At 37.3% G+C, this 24121-nt stretch overlaps 1 protein-coding gene across 1 annotated transcript in view; it reads right to left on the bottom strand.

Moving 5' to 3' along the window:
* The window catches only part of LOC136671378 (complement factor H-like), a 35365-nt gene extending 11244 nt beyond the window's left edge, over positions 1-24121 (bottom strand). Inside the window, exons 1-15 of the mRNA XM_066647048.1 lie at positions 24005-24121; positions 23113-23280; positions 21873-22067; positions 20536-20709; positions 19123-19317; positions 18864-19037; positions 18597-18770; positions 17184-17378; positions 16926-17099; positions 16659-16832; positions 12389-12565; positions 10354-10541; positions 962-1046; positions 581-775; positions 192-365 (exon numbers count right to left, since the gene is read on the bottom strand). Coding sequence (XP_066503145.1) covers positions 192-365; positions 581-775; positions 962-1046; positions 10354-10541; positions 12389-12565; positions 16659-16832; positions 16926-17099; positions 17184-17378; positions 18597-18770; positions 18864-19037; positions 19123-19317; positions 20536-20709; positions 21873-22067; positions 23113-23280; positions 24005-24068 — 2506 coding nt within the window. The 5' untranslated portion in view covers positions 24069-24121. The remainder of the gene's footprint in view (positions 1-191; positions 366-580; positions 776-961; positions 1047-10353; positions 10542-12388; positions 12566-16658; positions 16833-16925; positions 17100-17183; positions 17379-18596; positions 18771-18863; positions 19038-19122; positions 19318-20535; positions 20710-21872; positions 22068-23112; positions 23281-24004) is intronic.

Below are 24121 nucleotides of genomic sequence, written 5' to 3'. Positions count from 1 at the left end.
AATCATTGGGCACAAGGCGGGAATACACCCTGAAGGGGGCGCCAGTCCTTCACAGAGCAATTAATACATTTTAATATCATGCTATTTTTAAGTACTGCATAATGACCAATTTCCGGAATAGCTGTACATTAACAAGTGACTATGTCGAGTAAAAAATAGTCTTTCCATATGATTAACAAATCAGTACTTACCAGTGCAGTATCTCATTGAATGCCATTGACCGTCCCAACCACAGGTGATGGTGAACCTCTCTGGTTCATATCCAGGCAAACACTGGTATTCAATATGTGCACCTGGTTCATAACGACCTTCTGATTTCCTCAGGATTCTTGCATTTTTAACTACTGGCTCAGGACACCCAGGCTCTGAAAGACAAAGTTAAGACATATTTCACAATTTCAAAGCAGTGTGAATTATCTGCATGCTCCAAAAGACAGGGATTTACCCTCACACAGTGGTTTTCCGCACATGCTGATACATAGGAACATCACATTCAATTTCTGCAAAGATATTTAAGGTTTCATTAGTGTAAGTTATACCTGAAAAACCTTTGCATTTGAAATGTCTTAACTTTGTTCACCTTCACGCACAGGAGGTGTCTCCCATTCTCCACTGTCCAGGCACTTAATCGTTTGTGAGTTTAGTTTTGTGAAAATCCCCCAGTATTTTTCTGAGCAGGTGATTGTTACAGTCTCTCCAATTCTGAAGACGTTTTTCCCTCTTGGATTCGTGCTTTCAACCCTGTAGCTAACAGACTCAAGCCGACAAACCTTTTCTGTCGCAGACAAAACAGAGAGGAGCTGACCTTGTCATCCTGTGTTCAAATTACAAGTTCCTAATGTCACCAGATTTTCTCTTGTGAGTGTTGTGTTGAGTGTAATTTAATACTGTGCAGCTCCCAAACATATATACAAGTCAAATATATACCATCTATAATGAAGCTTATGTTGCCTTCTTTTACTCTGAATTATCAATTCCACTTTAAATGGTTCAACCACTACTGGGCACTTGAACATATCTGCCTTTTTTAAAGATTTAGAATCACACTGTTCATAACAGGAACAAAAGCAGGTAAAAAACATGAAGTTATTATATTGTAGACTTCAGAGAAGCTGTATCTGCTGTTGTTCTGAGGTCTTTGCTGTTTTCAATCATTTAGATTCTCCATCCATCCATTATCTGTAACCGCTTATCCAATTTAGGGTCGCGGGGGGTCCAGAGCCTACCTGGAATCATTGGGTGCAAGGCGGGAATACACCCTGGAGGGGACGCCAGTCCTTCACAGGGCTCATTTAGATTCTCAACATGTCAAAATTCATTTGCATAAAGGAAAATTAAGTAGAATTGTCACTAAATTGTGGCTGCAAATCGACAACTCTCAAAGAAAATGAATGTACTAGCAGTAGTGTAAATCCAGGGTCACACAAATAGATAAATGTTAACTGTTAGTTTAAATTAGGCTCATTATATAGATTCAAAAAGTAATGATTAAGATGATCTTACACCAAAAAACCCTGCAAAAATGGTAGCATCATGTTTCAACTACAAATAAATACCATTTTTTCATCTATTTTTTTATTTTACTGAATTGGGTTCATCTCACAAGTATTTTTCTTAATGGCTATTTTTATTTATTTATTTATTTATTTTGGTGGAATGTTTAATATCTGTGTGTAATGCATTTTGAAGAAGTGCTCAGTATACCGTAATAAAGTTTATATTTTATTAAATTTATACTATATTTTAAAAAGATTTCATTATTGATAACACAAATAACTGTTTCAGCTGAATACACTGGGAGATAAAGGGCTGTTTTCACAGACAGTGAGTAAGCCTCGTTCTAGACTATGCACTCATTTTAATGGAAAATAAAAACTCAAAATACTGCATAGTCACGGACTAGACTCAATCCCTGTCTGGGAAACCACCTTAAACTGTCTTGTTCCACACATTAAATACTTTAGATAGATTCATATTTGCCTGTGCTCTGTTGGCAGCTTTTGCCTGTGCATAGCCATTATTTTCTTTATTTTTCGAAATTTCTTACTGAAACACTTATTGATTCTTAATGAAGATTTCTGTTTTATATTTGATATTGGATCTCATTCACTCTCTACATTACCCAAGTGACACAAATTTTGACCAATCCTCTGTAGAATACACAGTACTTAGAGTGGAGTTCTCCACAAAAAATTTGTTGGTGCAAAATGCACTTTGTTAAACTCCTCCTAGTGTGTTATAGCTCACATTAACAGAATGATTAACACTTAACCAGAGATGTTAACACTAAATCTTCTATGTTAAGTCATTAAGACAGAAACAAGCACCACAACATTCAAAATGCATTTTAAAAATCTCTACTGACATGAGTTTATAAAACTAAGAACAGTTCTCTTCCACCTCCTGTTCTGAACCTGTGAAAATATTGCAGGCTGAAAACAAGCTCTAAGTTAATTGGCTGTTTGAAAAAAAAACATTGTTTAATCTAAAAACCTTTTTAGTTGCTCTTTTGCACATTTCTTCTTTAGCGATGGTCTAATATTTCCACCTCATCTGATCATAAAACTCAATATTTGTGTGTATTTGCGATTTTTGGGCCTTTTCCATTCAGGATTTTCTCATGCACATGTCCATAATTCCCAAAAACTTGGTAGATGGAAAACCTGCTATAGAGATAGCGACTGCTGCTATCACACTCTGCCCAAGTTCAAACTCTTTACCTGCTCAAGCAGATAATTTTCCTGAAGAAATCAAAAGTCTCCCTGTCTTCTTATCTCAGTGATACCCATTATTACTCCAAGCTCAACTCATGTAGCTATTTGTTGAAGCATGTGTTTATTTCATTAACTATTTCATAACCACATACATTAATTTGAACAACTCCAACAGCAGCAGTGCTTAGCACCGTTTTAAGCTCTTCATTTTCTCCCTCTGTATCTGCCTGCAGCACTGAAGGACTCCACCAGAGACGTCTCGTATTCTGTTTTGTGGTTTAAACTGAGGAGTTTCACAAGTTGTGTTGCCACAACATTACAAACTGCATCTTGGCTGTTTGTGGAGCTCCATTTACGCTCTGCCATTGTGTGTGTTTACAGACTGAGTGACTGACTGATGGAGCAGCGTTCTACTGCACTTAAGCATTGTGCACTTACCCAGGCGGAAGAAAAAGTAGTTCCCACCAACCGCGTATCATTCAGACAAGATCTCAATAGTTTAGCTACTTTCCACTGTGTTCCTGTTAATGATATACATTACCTCAAATGACTGAAGTATCAAAAGTTTCAATATATTGATTTGCGAATCAATTTTAGAGCATAAAGTTCTGGTGTCGATATTTCAGTATCGATCCGCACATCACTATTTAACATAATATTTGTTATAAATTACAAACCAGATTCCAAAAAAGTTGGGACACTAAACAAATTGTGAATAAAAACTGAATGCAATGATGTGGAGGTGCCAACATCTAATATTTTATTCAGAATAGAACACAAATCACAGATCAAAAGTTTAAACTGAGAGAATGCATCATTCTAAGGGAAAAATATGTTGTTTCAAAATTTCATGGCGTCAACAAATCCCAAAAACGTTGGGACAAGGCCATTTTTTACCACTGTGTGGCATCCCCCCTTCTTCTTACAACACTTAACAGACGTCTGGGGACAGAGGAGACCAGTTTCTCAAGTTTAGAAATAGGAATGCTCTCCCATTCTTGTCTAATACAGGCCTCTAACTGTTCAATCGTCTTGGGCCTTCTTTGTCGCACCTTCTTCTTTATGATGTGCCAAATGTTCTCTATAGGTGAAAGATCTGGACTGCAGGCTGCCATTTCAGTCCCGGATCCTTCTCCTACGTAGCCATGATGTTGTGATTGCTGCAGAATGTGGTCTGGCATTATCTTGTTGAAAAATGCAGGATCTTCCCTGAAAGAGATGACATCTGGATGGGAGCATATGTTGTTCTAGAACCTGAAAATAGTTCTCTGCATTAATGGTGCCTTTCCAGACATGCAAGCTGCCCATGCCACAAGCACTCATGCAACCCCATACCATCAGTGATTCAGGCTTCTGAACGGAGCGCTGATAACAACTTGGGTTATCCTTGTCCTCTCTGGTCCGGATGACATGGCGTCCCAGTGTTCCATAAAGAACTTCAAATCGTGACTCATCTGACCACAGAACAGTCTTCCATTTTGCCACACTCCATTTTAAAAGAGCCCTGGCCCAGTGCAAACGTCTGAGCTTGTGGAGCTTGCTTAGATATGGCTTCCTCTTTGCACTGTAGAGTTTCAGCTGGCAACGGCGAATGGCACGGTGGATTGTGTTCACTGACAATGCTTTCTGGAAGTATTCTTGAGCTCATTCTGTTATTTCCTTGACAGTGGCATTCCTCTTTGAGGTGCAGTGATGTTTAAGGGCCCGGAGATCACGAGCATCCAGTAGAGTTTTACAGCCTTGACCCTTACGCACAGCAATTGTTCCAGATTCTCTGAATCTTTTGATGATGTTATGCACGGCTGATGATGATAACTTAAAAGTCTTTGCTATTTTACGCTGGGTAACACCATTCTGGTATTGCTGCACTCTTTCTGCGCAACAATGGTGGAATTGGTGATCCTCTTACCATCTTGGCTTCAGAGAGACACTGACACTCTGAGAAGCTCCTTTTATACCCAATCATGTGTTAATTGACCTAATTAGTGTTAATTGGTCTTCCAGCTGTTCGTTATATGCTCAATTTCCTTTTTCCAGCCACTTATTGCTACTTGTCCCAACTTTTTTGGGATTTGTTGACGCTGTGAAATTTTAAATCAGCATATTTTTCCTTTAAAATGTTACATTTACTCAGATTAAACTTTTGATCTGTCATCTATGTTCTATTACAAATAAAATATTGACATTTGCCATCTCCACATCATTGCATTCAGTTTTTATTCACAATTTGTTTAGTGTCCCAACTTTTTTGGAATCCGGATTGCATTTGAGTTACAGCATCTGTTTACACTTAATGTTTTAGTGCATTTTACACACAAGGTGTTGTCTGTGGCAGAATGTAATGTCTTTAAGCAAATGCACGTTAATGTTTGCCATCTACAGACAGGACATGATTTATTGACATGTAGACACATTATATATTTACCTGTCCAGACATGATATTCTACACGGTTTTGGCCCCAAATGCATTCTATATTCTGTGCTCGGGTTTTGAAATGGGTAGTTTTTGACAGTTTGGTGGCAGGATCAGGGCTGTTTCTCTCACACTCTCAGTGAATGCGACTGACGATGTGTCCTGGTTTTGTGACTGCAAACCTCATAGACTGAATATGGCCTGCCTACTAGGAGAAGCCTTTTCCAGAAAAACAAACATGGACACTGACCATTTGTTTTGAAGTGGGTAAACTACCCTTCATACTTCATCCACAAAAAATCCCAAAGAAAATACAAAAGAAAAATACGCTGCCTGTGAGTTTTCTTAGTCTGTGGTTTGGGTGTCTTGAGGCATGTTTACTTTACTCTCATGGTTCACAAAGCTGCTGTTTTCCCCAGGACAGCATTAGAGCCATATAAGTGGATAGGGTCAGGATAAAGCAATGGGTAGCCCAGCCCACTGTTTACAGCAGGTTCAGATCATAGCAAGATTGTGGAAATGACACTTGCTGCAAGAAGGAGTTGCAAAGTGAGATTGAGTCAACTCCAAGAGTTTCAACTCTCTGGATCATTGGCCAAGAGTTGATCCCCACTTCCAGATGCTCAAAGATTTGATTCGTTGGGAGGCGGCTCTAAAACTTGGACTTTAGTCCACCTGCTTTCATAGTAAACAAAGATGTTGCTCTGCAGGATGACTTCGGAACAAGACTTTTCACAGCAGTATCTGCCTCATGTCATAGGACTGTGAGGAAGAAAGAGGATTTTTTAGATAGAATTAGAGAGTCAGAGAATACATGCTGATGATTTTAAAATATGAGCTGTGTATGAGAGATGGAATAACATTGCACTGTCACCTTGGTGGTACCTTTTGCTGTCACTGTGATGTTACTCTCAAGGATACATATAGGTTCCTTCAATGAGGGAACATAATTGTACCTTATTCTATTTTAATTGTATATTTTAAAATGGTGTTGATTTCATACGCCTCATTTTATCTCCAGCATTTATATTATGTTCTCTACATTTACACAGATCTATAATGAAAGTTTACAAATGTTCACCTCTCCTGGGGAAGAGAAAGTAATGTGCTTTTAGGGAACACAGCTGGACTTTAAAACGTTCTTGTACCTTTAAAGGTACATTTAAATGGTTCGTACTTTAGTCAACAATAATGTACCTCTACCATACATTTTTTCTTAGAGTGTAATGTCAATACAATCAATAGTAAAAATACATTCAGAAAAGAAACAAATGTATAGGTATTCTTAAGATATATTTGTGACCCAACACCATAATATCCTCGATTAACCATTATGACAATGACAATAACTTTATTCCAAACATGTACACCACTAATAGTATATAAAGCAGGAGTATACATATATATATATATATATATATATATATATATATATATATATATATATATATATATATATATATATATATATATATATATATATATACACACACACACACACACACACACACACAAATAATTATTTACAGAGCATCTGCAAAGGACTATCCGATATTCAGTTAATGTGAGGCAAAATATTATATATTGGATAAGATCAAGCCGACTTATACTCATACGTTATACAGCACTGCATGAGCTTTGTTTAGCCTAAAAAACATTTGTAGCATAGATCTCATCACATGTAAATTAGCTCATAAATTTGCTAATAAATATGGTCAAGAAAAATGTAGCAACATAGGGTGTTAATACAATCTTGAATGATTTTCTATGGATGCTATGCAAAAATACAAATGTAACATATAAGAAATTGTTTTGCTCCATACAATACAGTTTCAAAAATGAGTAAAAAATGTTGTTCCACAAAGGTGAAATTTAATGTCAGCAAGAGTTTGACAGAGTTAAAGAAGTATTTATAATACATAATCAGAAATGAATATGATAAAAGTGTAGAGAGGTAATAATAATAACATCTTACCTTGTGCAGAGGTCAAGGAACATACCAAAAACGCAAAAATGAAGCTTACAATGACCCCTTGCATTTTAGATCCCAGCCTTTCACTGTCTCAGCTGATCCTTGTGAATTCTTTTTGAATTAGTAACAGCATAGACCACTGTGGATCAATAAGTTTTTTAGTTAATCATTTATCTGAGTTAAAATCTGTTTGTTTTAGGTAGCCTAGCAGGATTACTTGTTTGGTTGAACTCTATTAAAACGCAAGCCTAAAATGGTTGATAAGCTGTTCTAATTACCAGCTTAAGCACTAAGCAGTGTCTAAGTCTTTGCAGCGTCTTAAGTCTTATTTGACTTTAAGTCAAATAAACAAACATTACTCACTGCTGCCCTCTAATTGCTATAACACCAGGTAGGTGACTGATGATTTGTCACAATGAGATACATGATGAATTTGCAGTTTGTCTGATGAGGACTTGTTGATTTAGCATAAATATATGACCATGAGCGGGATACAACAGTGAATATCTCATTATTAGTAATGATTGTGGCGGGCCTATCTAATACAGGATAAAACAGCAACTGTTGTAGTGCCTGCCTTCCACAGTCTATGTACTCCAGTGTTTTATATACATATATATATGTAAATATAATTTGTAAAATATAATATATATTTATTATATATTATATATAATATATAAATATAATATGTAAAATTTCTGATCCGGTTACGAATGTTTTTCCCGAGTTACAAAGAGCTGATCTTCAGGATCCAACCGATAGTTGGCGTGGTGTTTGTTCCCAGATTCCTCTCACATGCAGCCACCATGTTCTTCTCATGTGTGACCGTGTAGTATCAAGTCGTATCTCGTTTGTTATAACGTTATAAGTTATAAGTGTTTTTAGTGTTTTTTGCAAACTTTATTGTGCACCATGGCCTCCAAGAAGACTACAAAAGCCGCAAAAAAGACGCAATCAAAAACAGCTAAAACAGCAAAAGGCACAATTTTGAAAAAGTAAAGTCAGTTGTGCACGAAGAAATGGAGAAGCTGATATTAATTTATGAAGTAATTTAGAAAATGGAATTGTAGTTTTGTTTAAAGTGTAAGAAAGTTCTGTTATCCAGTATCCCTCCCTCCCTCTCTCCTCAGCCGCTCTCCGTTACCTACGCTCATCTGTCACCAAGGTAAGATTACTGTACTGTATTTTATACATGTTTCTTAATATATTTTGTATATGTTCTTTCATCTATTTATTTTGTTGTGTAATTTTACATTTTGTGTGAGTCTTTCATATTGAAAAACATGCATCTTTTCATAATTTAGGACATTTTGAGGACTTGTCAGAGAGTGGGAACCAATTAATCCAATTTCCAATTTTTTAAATTATTATTTATATATATATATATATAATGCATACAATAAGTTCTTCAAATATATAAAAAGTTCAGCAAATTTAATCTAAGATGGGACAGACATTACATAATTTGTCTGCAAAATAAAACATGTTTAGTTCAATTACGTTGATTGGTTTTGTGTAATACACACATCTGACTAGTGTTACTAGATTAACAAGCTAGTTATGTTATAAGTGAGAGTCTGAGTGAAGAGACATGGTATGGTTCACTTCAGGAGGGGTATGAAATTGCATTTCAAAATTTTTTGGAATAGTAGTTAGTAACAGTAATAGTTTGGAGTATTGGGAGTCCTGGGGCCATCGGGAATCGGGGAAGCAATGTGCATTGCTCCAGTTGTTGTAGAGTTGGGACTGTTTGGGGTGTTAATAGCATAAATGTACACTTTTTGTATGTTGTGTGTTGTGTAATGTGTGGGTTCATTGTCAGTATAAAGTGTGTGCTGGTGTATGGTACTTGATGGGACTTAGCATGTCCTAATCCCAAACTAATCTCATGCCTTGTAAGGGTGTAATAAAGAGCACAATTGTGCAGTAATGGCTGTGTCTCCTGACTCTTTCTACTGATAATCATTACAATAGTATTAATAGTATAATATATTAATTTGCTTTTAATTGCATTAGCTCTGGTAACTTTTTCAATAAAGGTCAGTACCCTTTTAGTTGCAGAGTTAAATGATTACCCAAATCCGGTAAATAGACCCATGTCATTGTTTGTTTAAAAAAATATATATATATATAAAAAATAATAGGGTGCCACTTTAGTGTGGGTCCTAATAATAGGAAATAATAATGAAAAATATTTTATATTTTACAGTAGAGCTATACCCATGTGAACAGATATTTGCATGCTGAGTTAAATACAGAGAGTGAGTATAGTGGGAAGATAGGATCAATTCTGTTGAATAAGATGTGAGTTACATGAATACTAGCTTGCTAACAAAATTTTCTCCCCACTAAACATCCACAGATTAAGTGCCCGTTATCAAGGCACCTCCAACAACCCCCAGCAGCTCCCTGGGTGCCAAGGTGGCTGTTCAGCACTCCAGGTGCATGTATATTAACTGCCTAGAGTAGAGTGACTTCTATTCTCACCAAATTTTTTCCCAACTATTCTAAATGAAGAAGCGATTGTGTTTAAATAAAGTTAAAGTAAATGTATCAGTTTAGACCTGCCTCTTGAGGGAGCTTGACTGTGCAAGATGTGTATAATCAAATAATGTAATTTGTACAATAAAGCACACATATTTGAGTCAGTAAAAGTCCTTAGTTTAAGGAAGAAATATACACAAGTTGGAGAACAGGGTGAAATGGGGCTATCCAGAGCAACAGATAGATTACAGTCTGTAATTTTAACACTATTAAGTGCACCTCTAATGTAAGAAAATAAAAATAAAACAAACAATGTTTTAGCAGATTGCTGTATTTTTTATTTGCTTGCAAAACTGGGAACTTTAAATGACCAGTTGTTTAAATAAACAATAAATTAAAGAATGAACAACACTCACCCACAGAAAGTGTAGAAGGCTCTTTTTAAATATTAATTTTAAAGAAAATATTTTAAACTTTGCATTTCATTCAGTGTTTCATGAAAATATACGTTGCTTTGATGTTTTATGTGAATACACAACACACAATTTGTGTTTCATAACAATCATTTATTTGATTCATTTGTCCATAAATGTCTGAATAGAACTTTATCTGAATGTGGTTTTGAATGTTCAATAAAAACCTCTTCAAACTTTGAATCAACAGTTACACAAACATCCACTTTATTCAGACAGTATGTAATGACTTCACTGTTACACGTCTTTAAGCAGTGAACAACTTAACCTCCCACAGATCTGTAATTAAAACTATACACAAGTAGGTAACGGAATCACTCCATCAGTACAGCGCTGACGTAATTCTACTTCACCTGTGTGTCTATATCCTTGTGCACAAACAAATGTAATAAAATCATTATGTTGTGAATAGATTTTTCTTCTTCCTCCAACCTTTAGCTCTATTTTACGGTCATCCAAAACATGAACATCCACTGTGCACGGTTCTGAAACAAACCCAACATGTCTTTATCAATATATAAATATCCATAAAACAACTGTGAAAATACATAGTACAGGCAAAGACAAGGAAAACATGTCTTTCTCCCATAACATGTCTGCGGTAACATTATAAATCTCAGTGATGAGCAAATACATTCTGTCATGTTTTTTGCGGTCCAAAGCAGGATAAATCACATCATCTAAGGTAAAATAAAATAAAAAGACACAGGCCAGAGCCAGGTAACATGCAATGAGATTAGGAAAAACACAAAGAAAATAAAATACAAAAACATCTATTAACACTGTAAATAAAATAAAAACTTTATGTTTAAAATAGGGGAAAGGAAGCCGAATGCAGTCTATTTTCAGGAAGACTGTTAAAGTTATGCAGTATTGGCACATGTTAATGTTGAGACAGATACTGTTTAGATTAATGAGGTTTGAGGCCTGTACAAAACCAGATGAGAACCGACATTTTGTTGAACACTGAAATCTGAGCAGGGAAACCTATGCTGGTGTAGTTATAACCATTAAATAAACTACACTTGTATTACTATCCATGCACAAGAGGCTTGTGTAAAGTTAGTGAGACAAAACAGTATCTCACATTGCCAGCAATTCAGAATCATGTTCAGCAGATAAAGACTCAAATTTAGCTAAAAGAAATTAAGGGTTTGAGGTGCAGAAAAACTTTTAATTAAGATTATTAGATTATTATAATCAGCTCCACTGTGTTTGTTGTTAAAAATACAGAAGATGTTCTACAGTTTTTATTTTATTATCTGTTGTTTTTTTAAGGTGCCAGGTGTAGCACAGGCCAACAGTAGGGGGCCTAGGTGAAACTCTAAGAGAGAGTACATCACCAGTTCTCTAAACTCCAATTTCCAGACTCCCAGCACTAATCACTGCAATCAGTGCTGACTGAACCAACCTGCTTGATCCCCATAAAAAAGACAATCCATACAGAGGTTCAGCATCCCCATTATTGAGGGGAGATTAGTATGCTATTTCCAAAAAAAAAAGCATCAGAAGAGAATAGGAAATAATCAGGAAACAAACAAAAGAGAAATAGTAAAAGAACAGATCAGAAGAGAAAAGGAAAAGATCATATGTGCCGCCTGGTGTGAATCTGACTTGTGGGAATGTGAGTTTGTGTGGAACAGTCAGAAAGGAAAGTGTCTGTGCATGTGCACTCGTACACGGGGAAAAGCTCTGTCTGACTGGGTTGGCCTTGGACCTATTTGGGTAGGCCCAGGCCCACCCGTGACCACACCCCTGAATTTGTGGAACTGTGGGGCGGGAGCAGCCGTTAATGTCTTAGCTGCAGGCGGGAGTGGGACATATGTTGCTGATTTTTGGCTGGAGCAGGCAGGTGCGGACGAACTCGAGCGGGAGCTGGCAGCGGTGGGATTAAAAAATCAGTCCCGCAGACCTCTACCTCCAACCACCCGTTCCGGTTACAGAGATATGAATTTAATAAAATTGCTGGTTTATTTTCTGATTGTTACTGTTACACTGGAAGCTAAAAGACTATTTCTCAACTGTGTATTATGTCTAAAGTCACTACAAGCTTACATGGTAATTCAATTTAAAATACAGCCATTTGAAGGTGAAAATAACCCTTCATCTCCATTTTGTACTGTGTAGGTAACAGTTTTACAGGGACTGCTTTAAACTTCTCTTATAATTAAACATTCCTTATTATTGGAGGCTGCCATTAAACTGAGTTATCAGCCTAGTCTATTGAGGGCAGTACAGACTCGTTACAGACAACATACTACAACTTTTTGATAATAGCTAACATGGGTTAATGTCAGAGTGTGTCAGATTTCTAAGAATGATCTATACTTACTCAAACATCTCCCGTTTCCTGTCCATCTGCCTTGCTTACAGACCATGTGGGCATCACCCTCCTGCACGTAGTATGAAGGACAGTCATAAGTAGCTTTTTCATCTTCCTCATATTGTTCTTTAAAATCCTGTACTGCTTGAGGAATCAATGGAGGTCGGCCACATCCAACTCTTCTTACTGTTATCACACACAAAAGCACATGTACATGTTACATAAAGAATTGTAACCTAGGTGTAATGGTTATAGTTTAGCCACACACTGAATTCAGGTCACCTGGATTTCACTGATGTTTAGCTGTCAATGATATTGAGCTGTCCAGAATGACATTTTAGAGTTTTAGGGTCGTTAAACATCCTTGCAATTTAGTGACATAAGCATTTGTTTTAATAAAAGAGAGTAACACTTTAAAAGAAGACTTATGAAGGTTTAAATGTCTGTTTAATACATGGTTATTAATCAGGTTGTAAACACTTTAAATGTCATTAATAATCATCTGTAACACAGAGACAGTAATTATTACAGTGACCTCTTTTTGTCTGATACTCAAAGTGTCAGAGAATGTACTGAAAATAAGCTGAGAACCCTAACACTGAGAATGTGAATTTGGTCATTTCACATGTTTAGGTAAACCACATTATTGTTAATGTATAAAAAGACACTCTGTTGGTGGTTTATTCATTAAATGGTTAAACTTATCAACAAATATGTGATGAAGCCAACAAGCTTAATGCTGAGTGATGGAGATGACAAAGTGAGATCAGTATCCAGCAAAATCTCAGGTTTAACTGTGTAAATTGATCACTATTTGGCAAACATCATGTCATTGTTGCCTTTTCTATTTATGTGTTATGATGATTATTAATGACTATTAATGTATTTCTCACTGAGAAAACACGTTAATTTAGCGATGTAATGAAAGTTTATATTGTTGGTCTCTTCCTATAGAATTTTCTTGAAGGGAAAAAAATGCACCAGTGGTGGTAAAAATATTTGTAGCTGACAATGCTTAAATAACTATCCTCAAACATTCTTAAATAGATATTTCAGTTTATGTTGCTACAGTAACCTACTCAGCAGCATTAACTGCATTTTCTAAGCAGTTTATCTTTTACTTCAAAGGAAATGTATGAATCACAGATATGAGAAATTATGTTGTTTAATAGCCGAACATTCTGGCTTTGTCAAACACATCTCAAACTACATTATTTGAATTAATGACATTCTCTCCAGTGTTAAAGGAAAATCTAGTGACTTGTAAGGAATCACCCTGTAATTGAGTGGAGAAAAAGGAATAGGTTATTTTCAGTCCGCTGTCTAAAATGTGATACTAATATAAATAAATGTAATAAAATTGTTATACAGTGATGAACCTATGTTGACCAAGGAGATAATGCTGGAGCTTTTCTGGTGCTGTTCTAATGAAAAATATAAAGAAAAGAAGTGGAGGAGAGAAGACGGTATCCTTATCTCTAAGGAGAAAGATGCTGTGGGTTTCGGCCTCCAAGTCGTCTTAATGTGAAACCTTAAAACGTGCAAGAAAATGTTGTGGTGGAAGGAGAAATTATCCCTACGGTATTGGAGAGACCAGTGACGAGTTTAGGTAGATGGTATAGTGCAGCACTAAATGATAACGAGCAAGTGGTGGAACTAAAGGCTGAATTGGTGAAAGCTATTAATACCTTTGATATTTCATGTTTGCCAGGGAAGTTTTGTCAGGCTTACTGCCTTGTATTAGATGGCTGTTGACAGTTTATGATGTTCCGATCACAGAAGTAGAGAGGATGGAAAGGGTTATGAACAAGGCTATAAGGATGTGGCTAGGGGTCCAATAGTGTTTAAGTAGTGTTGCATGGTATGGGACAGGGGTACTGGAGCTACCACTCACAAGTTTATTTGAGGAATTTTAATGTGCAAATGTGAGTCGAGAGATGAGTTTGTCAGGATCTAATGATGCAGTGGTAAAAGCAGCAGCACCAGTCACAAAAACGGGAAGGAAGTGGAATCCACAAATGGCGGTGCAGGTTGCCAGGAGCTCATTACAGCTAATGGATGTGATTGGCCAAGTGCAATGTGGAAGAGCAGGCCTTGGGTCAGGTGAATTGTGGAAAGCCTTTGGTAAGTCCACATCAGTAGAGAGAAGGCGAATGATGACTAGTTTTATTTGAAAGAGGAGGCACAGTTTGCAACACCAGCGTCACATGCAAAACAAGACAAGAGGCTTTGCTGGGAGAATCCAGAGAAGTGGAAGGTCACTGGGCAAGAGCTGTAGGCAATGGAGGCAAACCGTATTAATTTTTTACTAGAAGCAACTTCCAACTTCCTTCCAACGCTGCAATATCTTGAACAGTGGGTAGGTGAAGACCCTAGGTGTAGACTACGTACAGATGTTGGCATGCTGAAGCATATTCTATCAGCTTGTAAGGTTAGGTTTTCACAGGCTCAGTGTACATGGAGACATTATCAGGTGCATAGGGTATTGTGTTTATTGGTTTATTGGTGCATAAGGGGGAAGCTGTCCGAGAGCATGCATAGGCTATGAATATTGTTAGATGAGGTGAAGCATGATTTGGAAATTGATGGTGGTAAAAAAACTGCAGGTCCCAGAGTTCATTGTGTTAACTGCACTGAGGCCAGATATAATGGAGTATTCTGAAATTAGTTTACTTCATAGAGTTAACAATTTCATTTGAGGATGCAGTAAAAGAAGCATTCGAAAGGAAAAAGGTGAAAAAGCTTTGTAGCTGAATCTGCCACACCCCTGCTTGTGCAGTCCAGCTGGTGGCACTGATCATTCATTAACAGTGCCAGTGGGGCTAGGTGCGGTCTTTGTCACCGGGGAGGCCAGTGTGGATTTGGTCTGGGATGCCAGACTTCACTGTTGAGCCTTCTGGAGGTTCCTATGTGAGGATGGTACTCATGTGCTGGGCTCTGTTAGTAACCTTAGTTGTTAAGGGTAGCTGGTTTCTGATGGGATCATAAATGGCTACAGCAATCTTAGTGGGTAGGTGTAGGGACAATGGGTGATAACAGGATTTTTTTGTGGCTGCAGGTAAGAAGAGAGTGGGGTGGGCCCTATGTGAAGCTAATGGATTGATGAAGAATATTATAGAGCTTATCTTGTGTATGGTTTCAATAACTGCCTGAAGAATATAAAGTTCCTCATTCCTTTATGAATGAATGTGTGGTAAAAAAAAAAAAAGAACAGGAGGAAATGTTCTGAGCCATTCATTCATTCATTCATTGTCAACCACTTATCCAGTTCAGGGTCGCAGTGGGTCTGGAGCCTACCCGGAATCACTGGGTTTTATGTCATTACACATGTAACACATGTACAGTTTTTTCCAGTTCATATCATGCTGAGATTCTGTTTGATTTTTAAATGTTATGTTCACATCAAGATCTAGTTGTATACGTAAGATACTAACAGTTGATGTTACTAAATCTTTTGTAAACTAGATTCTATCAGTTGTTGCACTACAGGAACAGGACTTGTTAAAAAAAGGAAAGACCTGCTATTAGACTGCTATGATACACCTAGTGAAATAAAACAGAATTTTAAATAGTTACTCTTCTTAATGTCCTGAGGCTTTCTATCTTTCAGATGTAAATATTCTTTATGCTTTCTATAACCTTTTTTAACACGTTTGCATGCTCTGTTGCGTGTTCTGTTGGTCATATTAGCTGCTGGGCTCTGTCACAATCAGGGTGACCCACTGTCCTCCCTTGGTTATGCCGATTTGTCTGGAGAGAAACAGTGACAACTGTTGCTCTGATTTTAACATATTTGTACATTTCAGGAAATCTAAACCTAGTTTTTTAATTAAATAACTGCACAGATGCAATGTGAAAGTCAGCATTAATATATGTGTGTTTTCAAAACTTGATTTGTCCCTCTATATATTCACTTGGGGTACATAGGCTTTAGCAGTAACATGATGACACTAGATGGCTAGTTTTAAACTGTGACTGTATTTATTGTGAGCAGCAGCAAATAAGAGACACTATGAAGTTTATGGGGAGTGTTATGAACTGTGTAGTTTTAAACTTTTATAAACGTTTTAAATTTTCTTCCATTTTTCAGCAGGCTGTGTAAAGATGCAGAATATTCACATTACGTCTAAGTGCATTCATAAGGCATAAAACAGGCATTTTAGAGCTTTTTCTCAAAAATTATTACATATTTACCAATCTTCTGAAATGTTGTACATTAACAAGTGGATGTCCAGAGTGGAAAATATTCTTTCCTAATTATTAACAAATCAGTACTTACCAGTGCAGTATCTCATTGACTGCCATCGACCGTCCCGATCACAGGTGACGGTGAATCTCTCAGGTTCATATCCAGGCAAACACTGGTATTCAATACGTTCACCTGGTTTATAAGGATGTTCTGATTTCCTCAGGATTCTTGCATTTTCAACTGTTGGCTCAGGACACCCAGGCTCTGAAAGACAAAGGCAAGACATATTTCACAATTCTCTTCTTTAAAATAAAAGCAGTGTGAATTAACTGTGTGCTCCAAAAGACAGGGACTTACCCTCACACAGTGGATTTGGAGTCCAGCCGTTTTTTGTACATGTGGCATATGTAGCTTTTTGCTTATAACCATATTCACAATAGTATGACACACGAGCCCCGAGTTTTCTATCCCAACTAAAATAATGCTGAGGATACCGCACATGCTGATCCATAGGAATATCACATTCAATTTCTGCAAAGATATTTAAGTTTTCATTAGTGTAAGTTATACCTGAAAAACTTGTGTTTTGCATTTGAAATGTCTTAGTTTGTTCACCTTCACACACAGGAGGCGTCTCCCATTCTCCACTGTCCAGGCACTTAATCGTTTGTGTGTTTTGTTTTGTGAAAACCCCCCAGTATTTTTCTGAGCAGGTGACTGTTACAGTCTCTCCAATTCTGAAGATGTTTTTCCCTATTGGAGTCGTGCTTTTAACCCCGTAGCTGACGGACTCAAGCCGACAAACCTTTTCTGTCGCAGACAAAAAGAGATAAAACAGAAAGGAGCTGACCTTTTCACCTGTTTCAGAGTACAAGTCTCTAATGTCACCCCAGGTTTGTCTCTAGTGGTGCCACGTTCTGCTGCTGCCCTGTGTCAGTTTATTCTGTCATGGGCCTGCACCTATTGATGGTCACTCTTTGATTGGTGACTCAAAAAGTGTCCAAGGTGTGAGTGTGTGAGTGAATGTGTGAGTGTGTGTCACCCTGCAAAGGACTGGCGTCTCCTCCAGGGTGTGTTCCCACCTTGCGCCCAGTGATTCTGGTTAGGTTCTGGACCCACCAAGACCCTGAACTGGTTAAACCGTTTCAGAAAATGAATGAATGAATATATAAGGGGTAATATGTTGTTCTTGGCAGCTGCCCATTTGTTATTTTGGGGTTGTGTGGTGGTTGTTTAAAGGGATTTATATTTTTCATGAGTGTTTTGTGGATTTGATTTTCTTTATTATTCCTTATTTAATCTGTTTAAGTTTTTTAGATTGTGATAAATACTGTACACAGTTGGATGATGTACCTGAAGCATTCTTTTAGTTTAATGGCGTTAAAAGTGTTGAACTGGCTTCCACAAACAGGAACTTTATTTATTTATTTATTATTATTTTTTTAAATGTAGTTTTAAGTAGCTTATGTGTGAACTGAATTAGATGCTGCCATATTTGACAAATAATTGTTTAATAGATTGCCTCACCAAACTGTAAGGTATTTGTACATTTCAGGAAATCTAAACCTAGTTTTTGAATTAAATAACTGCACAGATTCAATGTGAAAGTCAGCATTAATATATGTGTGTTTTCAAAACTTAATTTGTCCCTCTATATATTCACTTGGGGTACATAGGCTTTAGCAGTAACAGGATGACACTAGATGGCTAGTTTTAAACTGTGACTGTATTTATTGTGAGCAGCAGCAAATAAGAGACACTATGAAGTTTATGGGGAGTGTTATGAACTGTGCAGTTTTAAACTTTTATAAACGTTTTAAATTTTCTTCCATCTTTCAGCAGGCTGTGCAAAGATGCAGAATATTCACATTACGTCTAAGTGCATTCATAAGGCATAAAACAGGCATTTTAGAGCTTTTTCTCAAAAATTATTACATATTTACCAATCTTCTGAAATGTTGTACATTAACAAGTGGATGTCCAGAGTGGAAAATATTCTTTCCTAATTATTAACAAATCAGTACTTACCAGTGCAGTATCTCATTGACTGCCATCGACCGTCCCGATCACAGGTGACGGTGAATCTCTCAGGTTCATATCCAGGCAAACACTGGTATTCAATACGTTCACCTGGTTTATAAGGATGTTCTGATTTCCTCAGGATTCTTGCATTTTCAACTGTTGGCTCAGGACACCCAGGCTCTGAAAGACAAAGGCAAGACATATTTCACAATTCTCTTCTTTAAAATAAAAGCAGTGTGAATTATCTGTGTGCTCCAAAAGACAGGGACTTACCCTCACACAGTGGATTTGGAGTCCAGCCGTTTTTTGTACATGTGGCATATGTAGCTTTTTGCTTATAACCATATTCACAATAGTATGACACACGAGCCCCGAGTTTTCTACCCATACTAAAATAATGCTGAGGATACCGCACATGCTGATACATAGGAATATCACATTCAATTTCTGCAAAGATATTTAAGTTTTCATTAGTGTAAGTTATGCCTGAAAAACTTGTGTTTTGCATTTGAAATGTCTTAACTTTGTTCACCTTCGCACACAGGAGGGGTCTCCCATTCTCCACTGTCCAGGCACTTAATCGTTCCTAAGGTTAGTTTTGTGAAAACCCCCCAGTATTTTTCTGAGCAGGTGATTGTTACATTCTCTCCAATTCTGAAGACGTTTTTCACTATTGGAGTCGTGCTTTCAACCCCGTGGCTGACGGACTCAAGCCGACAAACCTTTTCTGTCGCAGACAAAAAGAGATAAAACAGAAAGGAGCTGACCTTTTCACCTGTTTCAGAGTACAAGTCTCTAATGTTACCCCAGGTTTGTCTCTAGTGGTGCCACGTTCTGCTGCTGCCCTGTGTCAGTTCATTCTGTCATGGGCCTGCACCTATTGATGGTCACTCTTTGATTGGTGACTCAAAAAGTGTCCAAGGTGTGAGTGTGTGAGTGAATGTGTGAGTGTGTGTCACCCTGCAAAGGACTGGCGTCTCCTCCAGGGTGTGTTCCCACCTTGCGCCCAGTGATTCTGGTTAGGTTCTGGACCCACCAAGACCCTGAACTGGTTAAACCGTTTCAGAAAATGAATGAATGAATATATAAGGGGTAATATGTTGTTCTTGGCAGCTGCCCATTTGTTATTTTGGGGTTGTGTGGTGGTTGTTTAAAGGGATTTATATTTTTCATGAGTGTTTTGTGGATTTGATTTTCTTTATTATTCCTTATTTAATCTGTCTTAGTTTTTTAGATTGTGATAAATACTGTACACAGTTGGATGATGTACCTGAAGCATTCATTTAGTTTAATGGCGTTAAAAGTGTTGAACTGGCCTCCACAAACAGGAACTTTATTTATTTATTTATTATTATTTTTTTAAACGTAGTTTTAAGTAGCTTATGTGTGAACTGAATTAGATGCTGCCATATTTGACAAATAATTGTTTAATAGATTGCCTCACCAAACTGTAAGGTATTTGTACATTTCAGGAAATCTAAACCTAGTTTTTGAATTAAATAACTGCACAGATTCAATGTGAAAGTCAGCATTAATATATGTGTGTTTTCAAAACTTGATTTGTCCCTCTATATATTCACTTGGGGTACATAGGCTTTAGCAGTAACATGATGACACTAGATGGCTAGTTTTAAACTGTGACTGTATTTATTGTGAGCAGCAGCAAATAAGAGACACTATGAAGTTTATGGGGAGTGTTATGAACTGTGCAGTTTTAAACTTTTATAAACGTTTTAAATTTTCTTCCATCTTTCAGCAGGCTGTGCAAAGATGCAGAATATTCACATTACGTCTAAGTGCATTCATAAGGCATAAAACAGGCATTTTAGAGCTTTTTCTCAAAAATTATTACATATTTACCAATCTTCTGAAATGTTGTACATTAACAAGTGGATGTCCAGAGTGGAAAATATTCTTTCCTAATTATTAACAAATCAGTACTTACCAGTGCAGTATCTCATTGACTGCCATCGACCGTCCCGATCACAGGTGACGGTGAATCTCTCAGGTTCATATCCAGGCAAACACTGGTATTCAATACGTTCACCTGGTTTATAAGGATGTTCTGATTTCCTCAGGATTCTTGCATTTTCAACTGTTGGCTCAGGACACCCAGGCTCTGAAAGACAAAGGCAAGACCAGTGGCGATTGCTCTAAAACTGCAAGAGAAGCTGAGCTTCCCCTAAAATATAAAAAATAAGTGATCAAATATATTCTGTTGTGTGTACAATTCAGTGAATAAATATGCACTACAACGCGCTCAACTTTTGTTCAGAATCAGCTTCTTATCACTGGTAAAGACGCGGCTTTCCCGCAGATTCATGGTGCAGCGTCCACAGAGTTCAATAGCGAAGCAGCAAAGTGCAACGAAACGAGATGAATCATTGGATAAATGCTGGGCTTTGTCCCGCCCATCGGACGCTCAGCGTCTCTGGGGGTCTATGGGGCAGTGGGCTGGCCTCGGCTGGCCCGGACGCTCAGCTTCTGCATGGTGATTGGATGATCTGACTGAGGCTGAATCCCCTTTTTGATTGACAGCTAAATGAGCGAATCAGCGATCCTTTGGTGTAAAGATTCGTGGGAGCTTTACATTTTCATTCTGTTCCGAGTTGAACCAGACTTTCTTAATCCTCTTAGCGGCATTTTCTTTGTTAAAAACGACTAGTGACAAATCGAGCTTCTATTTCTGGTGGGATTTCTTGTAGCTGCTTGTGTTTGGAGACTGACATCTATCACTCTTTCTGACTTCTATTGCAGGTTCTGTCCAGCGGGTGCTGCTGAGACCCTCCACCGTCACAAAGCACTCACAGACGGACACACTTCACATGGGCCAAGGCCGTTTAAGCCTAGCTCTGCTGGCCATTGAGAGGACACTAGTCAAGTCCCTGGAAAAGACGCCTTGTTGGTACGACAGGGTCACAGATCATTTTCTTGAAAAGGAACGGAGGATAGAATTTACGTATAAATAAACCGACACATTTTATGATTTAGGCCGAAATTGAGCTTCCCCTCCTTGAAAGACCAGCATCCGCCACTGGGCAAGACATATTTCACAATTCTCTTCTTTAAAATAAAAGCAGTGTGAATTATTTGCGTGCTCCAAAAGACAGGGACTTACCCTCACACAGTGGTTTTGGAGTCCAGTCATTTTTTGTACATGTGGCATATGTAGCTTTTTGCTTATAACCATTTTCAAAATTGTATGATTTATGAGTCTTCATTAGTGTAAGTTATACCTGAAAAACTTGTGTTTTGCATTTGAAATGTCTTAGCTGTGTTTACCTTCACACACAGGAGGGGTCTCCCATTCTCCACTGTCCAGGCACTTAATCGTTCCTGGGTTTAGTTTTGTGAAATGCAAGAAGTAGTTTTCTGAGCAGGTGATTGTTACATTCTCTCCAATTCTGAAGATGTTTTTCCCTATTGGAGTCGTGCTTTCAACCCGGTATCTGACGAACTCAAGCCGACAAACCTTTTCTGTCGCAGACAAAAAGAGATAAAACAGAAAGGAGCTGATCTTTTCACCTGTTTCAGAGTACAAGTCTCTAATGTTACCCCAGGTTTGTCTCTAGTGGTACCACGTTCTGCTGCTGCCCTGTGTCAGTTCATTCTGTCATGGGCCTGCACCTATTGATGGTCACTTTTTGATTGGTGACTCAAAAAGTTTCCATAGGTGTGAGTGTGAGTGAATGTGTGAGTGTGTGTCACCCTGCAAAGGACTGGGGCCTCCTCCAGGGTGTGTTCCCACCTTGCGCCCAGTGATTCTGGTTAGGTTCTGGACCCACCAAGACCCTAAACTGGTTAAACGGTTTCAGAGTATGAATGAATGAATATATAAGGGGTAAGATAGATAGATAGATAGATAGATAGATAGATAGATAGATAGATAGATAGACAGATAGATAGATAGATAGATAGATAGATAGATACTTTATTGATCCCCAGGGGAAATTCAAATATGTTGTTCTTGGCAGCTGCCCATTTGTTATTTTGGGGTTGTGTGGTGGTTGTTTAAAGGATTTATATTTTGTGTGTTTTGTGGATGGGGGATTTTGTTTACTTGTTGTAGAATTTATTTTTCTTTATTATTCCTTATTTAATCTGTTTTAGTATTTTAGATTGTGATAAATACTGTACACAGTTGGATGATGTACCTGAAGCATTCATTTAGTTTAATGGCGTTAAAGTGTTGAACTGGCCTCCACAAACAGGCATTGTATTTATTTATTTATTATTAATTTTTAAAACCTAGTTTCAAGTAGCTTATGTGTGGACTGAGTTAGATGCTGCCAAATTTGACAAATAAACGTTTTATTGATTGCCTCTCTGATCTTCAACCCTTACACAGTAAATTCACCAGTGTTAAATCAAAACTCTTAGTGTTACATTAACACTGTTAGTGTAATAATTTAACTCTCTCAGTGTTAAGTTAACACTAATAGTGTTGATTTAACACTGGAGAATTTAATGTGTAGTTTCATCAAACTGTAAGGTAACAGGAAGACACATAGAGAGGGCTTACCTTCACACTCTGGTGTTATGCTCCAGCCACTTTTAAGGCATTTAGGGGCTCCACGTCTGGGCCTGTAGCCTTCGTCACATTCATATTTTATAGGGTCGTTTTCACTGTATTCCATCTTACCATCAGTAATGGTTCCATGTGCTATTTTAGGTGGAGCACATCTTATTTCTGTAAGAATATTTTGCAAGTTGATTTTAAACCAGTCAAAGATTTATTTGTTTTACTAGCATATGTTAAACAAATGAACAGGTAAACACAAGAACATCAGAGAACACATGCTGAAATTAAAATCAAGTGTATCAGGGAAGGAATGACACTTCTGTGCAATTTTGTAACTGTTACAATCAATTAAAAATACATTTAGAAATTAAACTACAAATCCAGTTTCCAAAACAGGCGGAGGACTTTCTAAAATTACAATAAAAACTGAAATTTGTTAATTCACTTAAATATTTCCAATTTTTTCACTGACCAACTTCATAGAAAGTTTAAGTTACACCATACTGAAACATTCTACAATAAGCAGGTGTATTTTAAAGTTGAAAAAGGAGCATCCACCAAAAGCTCAGTATTTGCAAGCAATGACGGATGAATGGCTTTGTGCTAAACTCTTTAATGTTTCAATAAAAAATGAAGATAATATATAGGTATCTAATGGGATACATCTATGATCAAGCACCATAATATCTCTAATTAATCCCTATCACAAAATGTGAAGAAACTCACATTATAAAGAACCACATGTAACCAGCGGACCATGCAACACTGAAAAAACATGTTTTTCTTCCTTAGTTATGTACAAAAAAACAGTTGATTTACAGGGTTACAGATCTATTACATCATCATAAAAATGTATAAAAAATAAACTAAACAAGTTAAATAAACACCTCACCTTGTGCAGAGGTCAAGTAACATGCCAAAATGGGAAAAATGAAGCTTTTAAAGAGCCCACGCATTTTAGCTCCCAGACTTCCACAATCTCAGCTTAGGGATCTTTGTGATTTCTTTC

The sequence above is a fragment of the Hoplias malabaricus genome, chromosome 16 (genome assembly GCF_029633855.1).
Source record: "Hoplias malabaricus isolate fHopMal1 chromosome 16, fHopMal1.hap1, whole genome shotgun sequence".
Lineage (NCBI taxonomy): Eukaryota > Metazoa > Chordata > Actinopteri > Characiformes > Erythrinidae > Hoplias > Hoplias malabaricus.
The sequence above is the reverse complement of the archived record's forward strand: the minus strand, read 5'-3'. Positions and strand labels throughout refer to the sequence as shown.